Raw genomic sequence first — 11,532 nt, 5'->3', positions numbered from 1 at the left:
TCTTTTCAGCAGGAAGCGGAAGCAGTACAGGCTGCGTCAGGTGGAGGCGCTGATGGCACAACCACGATCACACTTGGTGTGAATCTCGCGGGTGCCGAGAAACGTGGCACAGCGCCCCGGCGTGCCACGTCGGTGAAGGAAGGATCAGAATGGTTTTGTGCAGAAAACTGTTGACGTGCTTTTTGGAATGATAGGTTGAATTTGACCTCAAGTTCTTATATTTGTTTCTCCTTTTTTCATGCGGAGCATTATCGAAAGTAGGCGGGATGATCTCCTTTACAGTTAGCGCAGCAGACTTCTGTAGTGCAGGCGTCCGATGCTTGTTCACAAGATGCGCACTTCACGCACCTGGCGCACGTTCTACACGCTTGGGATCCGTGTCCAAAGCCCTTGTGTTTGAAACATGGGCGAGGGTTTGTACATAAGGTTGGACACGATGCTTACAGTAACCGGTTTCATTAGAGTCAGAGAGGGTGCTTGACCAAAGGTAATTACGATGTGCTTTCTTGGGGTCTGTTTATCATATCACCTTATTATTTTTCTTTGTACTTTCATGACATTATATTCCTGCCATCCTTCGAGCTTCAGCTAGTTCGAGGAAGTCACCCGAAATTAGCTCAACCCCTAGGTTCCCCTTTTCTCAGACGCGGCAAAGCCGCGCACGGCTAGGCTTGAGAAGAAGTAGCGACTCGCCCCCCCCTTCCCCCGTTTTCTCGAGTCCCTGGTATCGTTACGCACCAAGCGCTTGCCTGCGTGGGCACTCCTGCCTGGGGCAGTGCATCTGAATTTCCTCACGATTTCCTTCGAGGATGTGGGAACATTATTCCGTGCGTTGCGTTGTCTTGTCAGCTTAGCGTAAGAAATGCTACGATCCTTGGAATTACTTATGTATGGGATAAATAGTATAAAGACACAGGCTACACCGTATTTATATGTTGACGCTCTGCCTCAGATATGCGCAGCGTTTGCTTTTTATTTGATACTGCGCACAAGTATAAACGCAGAATCGAGAGCAATATTGGTGGGTACTGCAGATGCGGTTGGACTTTAGAAATAAATGCAAGCAGTAAAAGGCTAAGATTTAAGCCGTTTTGGATGACAGACACAAAAAATTTCGCCTCGAAATATTCCAAAAAGGCTATCGTCTTCATTAGCGCACCAGGGCCATCGCGCTATGCAAAGTGAGGAATGTTTTATTATTACGTGTATTTTTATATTTACGGAACAACACATCTTCGCCGTGGAAAGCTTTCAAACGATTTGCGAATCGAGTAAGCCCTCTTGCAATGCTTTCGCAGGGGAAGACGTCACCAAAGCCTGCACTGAAAAACAGTCGACGCAAATCAATGGCTGCCAAGAGAGCTTCGCTCGCCGAACCATCACATCTTGGTATCACGAGTAATAGCGACGAGCCACCACTTTACCCACGACCGCAACCACCTTCAGCGATCAAGCGGCGCCAGTCTATCGGTAAACACAATTACTGTTGTCAATATGAGAAAAGCAGCTACAGTTTTCTCGCGACGAAACAAGACATACGACACCGCAAGGTCGTTGCGTGCACGGCATGAAATTATATAATAAATAACGTCATGGCGTTATCGCATATCTGGATTGGGATGCAGCACAAGAGAAATGTGTTCTGAAGGAAGTCGATGGAATGATTTGTCCTAGGCTCGTAGCACGCACGTTCAAAAGAAAGTGATTCAAATGGAGAAAAAACGACGAAGTTCTTCTTCATTATATGTGTGATTATTATTTTATTCTTACTGCTATAGGTACAGCTGCAGCAGTAGCACCAGCAGTAGCAACATCGCTAGTAGCAACAATGGTTATAAGTCGTTACTATTTTAACTGCGTTACATGAACACATTTCGCTCTATGTGCAGGACATACTTAATCGTAGCAATGTTACCGATACATGGAAGTACAGGGAGAGGGTGAAATTTCTCAAGCCACGCTTCCATAGTAATACACGGAATAGTGTCGTCTGCACGTCTTATGTATGAAATATATAAGTGTTTGATTTCCTCCTTTAGTATGAACGTGATAAGCTGAAAAAAAAACACATGACATGCAGCCGGAAAGAATGCGCTTTAAGTCAGCGCGGTTAGTAATGCGTCCAGCATAACAACAATTCACGTCCACACGAAATCTGATTTAAGATTTTTCTGTTTGATGTGGTTTCATTGTTCATCGCGGCCATACCCGCAGCGCTGTTTCGCACTTCATGGACATGACGTGTTTGGTATTCTTCTTGGACCATGACAAGGTTTCATCTATTTATGATTTGAGTGCGTGCCTAGAGACATTGTTGTGTACCAATACTCCCAAACGGTAAACGCGCCGTGTCGGTGCACAATAAATCCGGTGTTCAGAAGGCAGTTGTCAGGGTTTTAGCCTGCTGACCTGCACTACATCACTGAGCGTGGTTGCCGGCAGGGTGGTCTCAGAAGCAGGAGTGTTCTCATAGGTGACGCCAGATATCTGCCGGACGATAAGGTAAGGACACATGTAGCTGGAATATAATTTCTCTGATAATCGAACTCGACGAGCTTGGTACCACAGGAACGAGAGAACCGAGTGAGAAGCGAACGTCGATATGTCGGCTGTCGTAGATGACTTTCTGAATGGCTTTTGAAGCCGAAAGTCTTGAGTGGGTGATCTGACGTGCGTCGTCGCCACGAGCATTAGCGGCGCGTATATATACGGTTGGCGGTGTTGTAGTGGTCGAAAGTATTGTGTCCAATGGTAATGTCGTATCACGGCCATAAATCAAATAACCGGGCGAATACCAGGGGTGTTATGGCGCAAAAAATTGTACGCGGATGTCACGTGAGGTGGTGCCAGGCGCCAGTCATGGTAGTCGGAGGACAGATTCATCACTAACATGCCCGTGAGTGCGTAAATAAGGCGCTTGGTCAGGCTGTTTCTTTGGAATGGTAAGAAGCGGTAAACTTGTGCTGTGTGACGGAACAGCGCAAAAGATCGTCTATTACTCGTGAAAAGAAATGCACGGCCACGATCAGTGAGCAATTGGCGAGGAGCGCCATGGTGCAGGATGACATCCTGGTGCAAAAAGTCCGCAACGTCAGTAGCGGTGCTGGTGGGACTGCGTAGCGCTCGAGTAATGACATACCTAGTCGCATAGTCTGTAGCAACGGCGACCCACTTGTTGCCCTAGCTTTATTCAGGAAAAGAACCGAGAACATTTATACCGACATAGAAAAAAGATTCAGTGGTGATGGAGTTCGGTTGAAGAAGTCCAGCCGGGGGCACAGTAGGTCGCTTTGTACCCTAGCGTTTATCGCAGGAGGACGCGCAGCAGCGAACAGAGCTGGCAAGGCCGCGGCAAAATTAGCGGAGACGAACACGGTCGTACGTGCGGGATACACTCAGAGGACCAGCAGTTGGTTCGTCGTGGAGCTTACGCAGCACGGTGGCACGCAGATGTTATGGCACGACTAAAAAGAGCTCAGAGCGATCTGGCTGGAGGCTGCGACGGTAGAGCTTGTCATCCAAGAGGACGTACATGTGAAACGACGCGTTGTTCAGAGCAGAGTTCAGGCGGTCGATGAGTGACCGCAGGAAAATATAACGAAGCTGTTCGTTACCAATCTGAAGAAACCTTTAAATCGACATGACGCTTGACCTACGCTCGACGACTGATCCGTCTGGTTAATCAACAGAGTAGCGGGACATGCGATGGGCGTCCAGATGGAGGCGTACAGAGTTGTAGGCAACTGAGTAGGAGTACTCCTGAAGACGCAATGCCCAGCGATCAAGTCGCCCAGTAGGGTCCTTCAGTGTAGAAAGCCAACACAGTGCGTCATAATCTGCGACGACATGGAAAGGGTGGTCATAAAAGTAAAGACAGATTTTCAAAACCATCCGGACAAAAACGACACACTCCCGTCCTGTTAGAGAGTAATGGCGTTCCGTCTTCGAAAGGGCCCGACTTGCATACGCAATCACACGGTCGTTGCACCGCTGAGACTGCGCCAAGACTTCGCCAATGCCGCGACCGCACACGTCTGTGCGCACTTCTGTATGAGCATGGTGGTCGAAATAAGCAAGAAAAGAAGGTGTCGTGGGAGCGGTGATCGCTTAGAGAAGGCGTCAGGTTGGAGAAGGCCCCATTAAAAAGAGACGTCTTGTTTGAGGAGGCCAGTGAGTGGCCGTGCGAGTGCCACAAAGTTTTTCACAAACCACCGAAAGTAGGAGCAGATGCCCACAAAACTGTGAGCATGGTTGACAGAGAGTAGAGCTAAGAAGTTCGTTAGAGCGCGTATTTTTTCTGGGTCTGGTCGTACGCCGGTAGCGTCAACAAGGTGACCCTGCACAGTAGTTTCATGAAGACCGAAGTGGCACTTCGAGGAATTTAGCTGGCTTGTCGGATTATTGATAAAATCGTCAAAAGGCGTTCGAGGTGTGTGGTGAAGGCGGCTGAGAACGCTATGACGTCATCCAAGTAGCACAAGCGCGTCGTCCATTTAAATCCTTGAAGCAGCGTGTACATCATTCTCTAGAAGGTTGATGGAGCATTGCAGAGGCCAAACGACATGTCCTTGAGTTGGTAAGGGCCGTCAAGGGTGAACGAATACAGATTTTTTACGATCCTTTTCGTCTGCAGCTATTTGCCAGTAGCCAGATCGGCGGTCGAGAGATTAAAACAAGGTGGTGCCATGAAGAGAGTCAAGTGTTTCATTTATAAGGGGAAGAAAATACACGTCTTTCTTGGTAATTTGTTGAGGTGCCGATTATCAATGCGGAAACACCAGGAGCCTTTTTTATTTTTTACCAAGGCCACTGGGGAGGCCTAAGCGCTTGAAGATGGATCGAAGATGTGTTTTACTGGCAATTTGGCCACTTTCTTCTAAATTACTGCTTGTTTGATGTGGACACGCGGTGAAACTGACAGTGGATAAGCGCAGAGTCACCAGTGTTGTTTTGGTAGTTGACAATATTAGTGTGGGCCAAGGGACAATCACGGATGTCAAAAATGATACCCTAGGAGGCCAAAGCCCGGCAGAGAGCATCGGCTTGATCAGGCGAAATATTAGAACCAATCATACTTCGAAAAATGGATCTGTCAGAACTGGGAAACCGTCGAACTCCAGCTTGGTCCAGGAACACTTACAGCAAAAACGTTGATGTCATCGTCTGGTATGGCAGTGAGTTGAGCAAGCGACATCTGGCAGGGCAGCACTTAGGAAATGAAGCCGAAATTTACGAGCGGAAGAAACACACAGTTGTCTACTATGGTGGTGATGATGTGCGACACTGTCACACTGCGCGTCTGTCGAGCGTCTGTTATCGGGGTAACGATGTAGTATCCGTCAGGAACTGGAGGAGTCCATGACAAACAGACGTATGTCAATGCTCGAGGTGGCAAGCGAACAAAAGTGGTTCGACCCAAGCAGCTGACGGGCTTTTCACAGGCATCAGAGAGAAGGGGAAGATCGCGGCTGAGCGTGCCAGAACAGCAGTATATTAAGGTTGAGTGTGCACACAGGAAATCAAGGCCATGTATGAGGTCATGGGGGCAACGAGCTAGAACAGCAAAAAGGACTGTGGTGTGACGACCAGCAATGCTACACAAGCAGTGCACATTCCGACGATGTATGCGGCGCCACCATCGCCAAAACGTATGACTTGAGGCGTCGAGAGCGTCATGATCTGCAAACCGCGGCGTAGATGAACGCTCATAACAGATAGCTGGCTGCCAGTGTCAACAAGGGCAGTCACTGGAACATTGTCGACTTTTACTTGAATGAGACTGTGGTGTGTGGGAAGCGCCACAAGAGGATTTCCGGGCGTAGTTGGTATTGAAGCTTCACCTTCACAAAGTGTAATATCTAGTTTTCCTGCTGCGATCGTCCAGAGGAGCTCAGTGAGGAAGAGCACAAAGGCGGTGGAGTGCAGGATTGGTGGCGTAGCGACGACAGGGAGCGGGAGTAGCGGTGACCAGACAAAGGGGCGTGAGTGGGGAGAGGCTCGTCAGAAGGCGGTGAGTAGTCGTTTGGTGTAAAGGCTTATTTACCTATTTATTTATGTATTTATTTATTTACACATACTGCAGTCTCGATTTCGAGACATAGCACGAGTGGGTACATATTTTAGTACAAACAACAAAAGAAATAAACCCTAAAATTATACAAACAGTTGAAGATATGATGTGCTTAGATAGCTGTACAACAAAATCTTTCATCAGGTAGGAGTACAGATGTTGATGGAAATGCAGAAAAAAGATAACCGTTAAGAAAATGCAAACAGAATAAATTGTCGTGCGTATTCGTAGTTTCTCAACAAACTCATCATGAGACACTGCGTGGAGCGAATCATTCATGTTGTTTCAGGTTTAAATATGGAACGAAAAAAAACGAAAATTTAAAACAGTCAATATGTGCCATGAAAGAAATAATGTTCAGTCTGTGGGTTTTTCTAGTGACATGTGTATTAGCGGGTACAAAAAAGAAGGGTGCCTGAATACCGGATGGGGTGTGTACGATCTCGTGCAGCAGCATTACGCGTTCGCGTTTGCGCCTATGCTCCAAAGTCTGCAACGATCGGATGTGCGCATGTGATGAAGGTGAGAAGCTGCGATCATAACGACCAAAGGTGAATCTGATAGCATTTTTCTGGATTGATTCTAGCTGCATTATGTCGCACGTGAGGAGAGGAGACCATACAGTTGAAGCGTAATCTAGTATCGGACGAACTAGTGATTTCTAGGCAGTCAGCTTACATTCCAACGTTGCATTTTTTAAAGTTCGCTTTTGCAACCAAGTTTTCGAAGCGCTTTTGCAGAGATATGGTTGATATGGGCATGCCATTTTAGGTTATGTGAAAAAAGGACACCCAGATATTTGAAATGACTAACTTGGGACAAAAAACTACCATTCGCATTGTGAGAGTATTTCAGCGGCTTCTTCTTGTTACCGAAAGTCATGGCAACTGTTTTGGTAAAATTTATTTTCATGTGCCACCTATCACTCCGTTCGCAGAACATTGAAAATACCTTGTTTATATCTTGTTGATCGCTAGCATCAGTAACAGTGCGGTAGAGAACACCGTCATCTGCATATAGCCGCAACTTGACGTTGGTGTTGTTAATAACACTTACTACATCATTAATGAAAATGACAAATAACAGAGTTCCGAGCACTAAACCCTGAGGAACTCCAGATGTGACTGTTACTGATGAAGAATGTGTGCGAATAAAAGTAACGAACAAAGATCCTAAGTGTACATAGACAGTGATCCAGTCTAATAATTTAGACCTTTTTAATATTGCTCGCAGTTTATATAGAAGCTTTTCGTGGCAGACCATGTCAAAAGCTTTCGAATAATCAATGAAAAAGGCCTCTAGTTGATCGTGACTATTGAGTGCAGAAGCTATGTCGTGTGTAAACTCGTGTGTAAACTGTCGTGTGTAAAACGTCGAGAAGTCGAAGGGCGTACGAACGGATGGACAGACGGACGGAGAAGCGGACGCATGGATGGACACTCGGATGAACGCAGGGACAGTGGACGGACGATTGCATGAATGTACACACATACGGACAGACGGTAACATGGACGAACTGATGGACGATTCTCCCCACTCATCATCACTCACTCCGTCGATATCCTGTGTTTTTGTACACCCCCCAAACAAGCTCTCGCATCTTTCCTACGCCTGACCAGTCTTGTTCTACGCGCAATGACGTCCACTTGAGGATTGGCAACGTTTACTTTATTAAAGCTTTTTGAGATTTGGTTTAGACCAATCAACGGGATGCGCGTTGCGTGTCGTCACCGATCGCCGAGTTGACGTCACTGCGCGTAGAAGGAGGTTGGTAGGCATAGGAAAGATGCGCGAGCTTGTTAAGGGGGTGGAAAAAAGTCAGAGTCTGTTGTCTGGGCTTTTAAAAGTTTTTTTTTAGTTTTATGTAACCCACTACAGACGTGAGAAGGTCAGGTCATGGTGTGCCAGAGGCAAAGTGCAATAATGCTCAAATGCACTTTTAGATGTGGAGCATCTCGAGCTCTCGCCTATGTCCCGTGGCGTGAGCGTCGGTGTTCCGTTCGCAACTCTCCTCCATTTCTCTCTCAGCATGCTCGTCCGCTCCTCCTCTCTATCTTCTCATACACTCCCCCTCTCGCCTCGTAACGCGAACCCAGGGAGAGTCTCCTAACTTACGCTGGCTCCCCTACTCCTCTAGGCATTATTCCCCACGAGGTTTACACCATCATTGTGCATGCGTGTCGCTCCCCCTCTCACCTCGCAACGTCCACGCAGGGAGTGTCTGCTAGCGAGTTTTTTTATGGAAAGAAAAACTGCCTGCTTGCGCTGCACAACCCTTGATTGAGCCCACCATATAAATAGGCACTGGATCTTGACTTCCAAGGTTGTGCCGTTGGGAGATCTCTCCTGCGCATGTTTGAACAAACGAAAATTCGCAGAGTGGGCGTTAACCAAAAGCAAACTGTACATTTGTGTGCCCAATCGGAGTCATCTCTCTCTCACTGCCCATTATTAGTGATTAGCATCTCCCAGTAGGAAACACGGGCCTATCACTGCGTGCTTTGTCCCTCCCCTGGTTTTTCTCCTGCGCAATGCCGCGATGAGCGCCAGAGTCGTCGCCGCTGGTGTAAAGGCCTGACCACAAGCAACCTTCGCAGCACATTAGCACGTGGCTGTCGTGACGTGGTGCCACACCCTCTCCCCGATGAAAGGCAGCCATGTTTCTCAGAGGGTGAAATGCTTCACCGGTGAAGCTTGTCCTGCACTTTGAAGAGCTCTCCTATGGACGCAATGCTGAGTGCCCTTTCTCTCCACAAGGAGATGGCGCAGCGCCCCGTAAAAAAGCCATGCACTGACACGCTGCGACGCGCACGTGTTGTCATGTGTGGAGCGTTAGCGCGCGCTGCTTCAGATCTACACATAGTGCCATTTAGCAGGAGATAGCATAACTTCCTCTCTCTGTGGGGCAAGGTGCATTTATGCTTAAAATCACTTTTTTTTTGCTGGTTATATGCGTCTACAATATTAGAGAGCTTAGTATTGCGATGACCAGCAAGAAATGCTCGTGAGCTGGAAACGCACGGTGAGGCGAGAGGAGGAGAAACGCAAGACGACGTCGAAAGCCGCCGACGGGGCAGTGCTAGTTTCGCCCCTTTATTCCAGGCCTGAAGCGGAGCCACGGCGGCTGCCAGCGTTCAACATGCCAGGCGCGTGAGCTCGTTCTTTTACTGTGTTGTCGAAGCTAAAGGTCTTGAGTCTAAAGCGAATGGAAGCATCAGTTCGGAGCTTACGAGGTACATAGCTCAGGGCAGCCGCTTGATAGATTCGAGGTGGTCGACAACTGCATTCGGAAAGGTAGCCATGTTTGTCGGAGGCTGAAATGCCTCGCCTGCGAAGCTTGGCGGGCACTTCGAACGGCCCTCTTGCGGACGGCGGCGGCCGCCAGTCTGCGGCACTGCGCCCTCAGGGCAGGCTTGCTGCTAGCGTGAACGGGCCATTACGCAGTGCTTGCAGAATGCAATTCACCAATTTTTTCGTGCAGAACATAAAATAAACGTATTGTTCACTCTCTCCAGACGCAAGACTATGGCCTTTCGACGAAATTTGCAGTGAGACATGCAGATATGGGACCAATTTTTTTCAGCTAGCTCCTGTTGTATCGCAAAAGCAAGAGACATGGAGGAGAGTCGAGGCGGTCGTCATATGCGTAGGCCACCGTGGTCTAAACCTAACGGCGCTGGTGCTGCAACGGCTGTGGGCAGGTTACAGCCGCGTTTTATTTATGTATGTTCGCTCATATGCATTGCAAATTTCACTGTGTTTTGGTAGATAAATAGGACATATAAACGGACGTCGAGTGAACGAACGTAATGAAAAAGCTTTCATCGAATGAAACAATGTGCACGCTGGTATGCCGTGCGCTCTTCATTCTGCCGCTATTTCCGCTACCTCTAGCATCCTCTGTCAGCGCGCCTTTTCGATAGCAAGGTGCGGGTGAGTCGCAAACATTTTTTTGCTGTTGTTTTGTTGTCGTTTATATTTATTTTTGCTCTTAATTGTTTCACTTTCCGTTATATCTCTCGCGATTTATCTGTCCTGTAATCTTTTATTTTGCGTTTACTTCCTAATTTAGTGGCAGCGAGGGTTAACCCTATGCAAATAATCTAGCTTGGTGTAGGCGCATTGAGGTATAGTAGTGTTGTACGGCTGGCATCCTCAGGTTTCAGCATCCGCAAACTTGTAGCATCCCCTCGTTGGACTCGGTAGAGGGTGGGCGCCAACGCTTCTAAACAAAATTCAACCAGCATTCATACAGCTTTCCTCTGCTAAGTAATCTTACCACTTTAAAGCGCGGATGCATCGAAGACTAATTTTTCAAGCGATCAAATTAAAACTTCATTTTATGTCATACGTAGTGAAAAAAGTGACAAGCAAGCCAGAACCGCATCCCCCTGCGTAGAAGCCACTTGTTTTACAGAAACTCTTGTGCCGGGTACAAAGTTATTAAAATGGCCAGCGGAGACCTTCTCCTCGAAATTCGAGAGAACGAACAGTTTGAAAAGCTAGATGACCTTTCAACATTCGCTGATACTCCGATCACTGCAACACCACACAGATCAAGGAACTCAACTTTCGAAGTGGTATCTGACACGCATTTGCTTGGCCTGACCAAAACTGAACCCCTGGATGGGTGGAAGAGCCAAAATGTGAGCAATGTACAGAGGATTATCATGAGATGAGACAACACGAAAATACCAACAAACACTTAATTCTGACGTTTGCTTCCAGTAATCTGCCCGAAACTATTCAAAGCAGGTACACAGGAACTTCTATCAGGCCTAACTTTCCTCTGCCCCGTCGTTATTTCTAATGGCCACGGCTCAAAAAACCGTCATGGTAGCGAAAGTTGTGCACAGCGTGCAGTCTGAGGCCACACTTCCGATAACTGCAAATAACAGCTACACTGTGTAAACTGTGAAGTAAACCAAGCTGCATTTTCACGCTTCGTCTCTTACTGGAATAAAAGAGGTAATTGCCTTGAAGGTGAAGGCGAGCATTTCATTTAAGTGAGCACAAAGAAGAGTACCGCCATTCTATGGTCCCACATACGCTGACACAGCACGTCTGGGGGCACCAACACAGCCGCCCTCGCAACTCCTTCCACTTATGCAGAGTGAGCCGTCGGCTCTGGCGCCTGCCCCAAGACGGCAGTAGTTCAGTTTACTTCGCCTACTCACGAACAGAGAGCGGAGACGCCAGGGTCCTCTTGTCTCAACGCCTCACCTAGCCAGGTGAGGCCCAAAGTTTCAACCACTAGCTCGCACGTGCGGGCATTCAGTGCCTCCGAAAAGGGATTGGATCCGGTGGTACCCTTGGTGCTGCGAAAAAGCGCCGTTGCTCCTTGGAGCGCACCAAAAACAAAAACAAAAATCAGATAATGGTTCTCAGGGATTGCCCTAATATTTGAATGCGAACGTGCCACCTAAATAGCCACTTGCTTTTCATACACACAGCACCACTTC

General features: G+C 47.7%; 1 protein-coding gene across 5 annotated transcripts in view; it reads left to right on the top strand.

Annotated features, from left to right (window-relative positions):
• Positions 1-11,532, top strand: part of LOC119162457 (uncharacterized) — a 202,953-nt gene that overhangs the window by 128,195 nt on the left and 63,226 nt on the right. For all 5 annotated transcript variants that reach the window (XM_075890871.1, XM_075890868.1, XM_075890870.1 and 2 more), the window contains one exon: positions 1,299-1,470. In XM_075890871.1, coding sequence (XP_075746986.1) covers positions 1,299-1,470 — 172 coding nt within the window. The remainder of the gene's footprint in view (positions 1-1,298; positions 1,471-11,532) is intronic.

This window comes from Rhipicephalus microplus, chromosome 3 (genome assembly GCF_043290135.1).
Source record: "Rhipicephalus microplus isolate Deutch F79 chromosome 3, USDA_Rmic, whole genome shotgun sequence".
NCBI lineage: Eukaryota > Metazoa > Arthropoda > Arachnida > Ixodida > Ixodidae > Rhipicephalus > Rhipicephalus microplus.
Note: the sequence above shows the minus strand (reverse complement) of the source record. Positions and strands in the feature narration are given on the sequence as shown.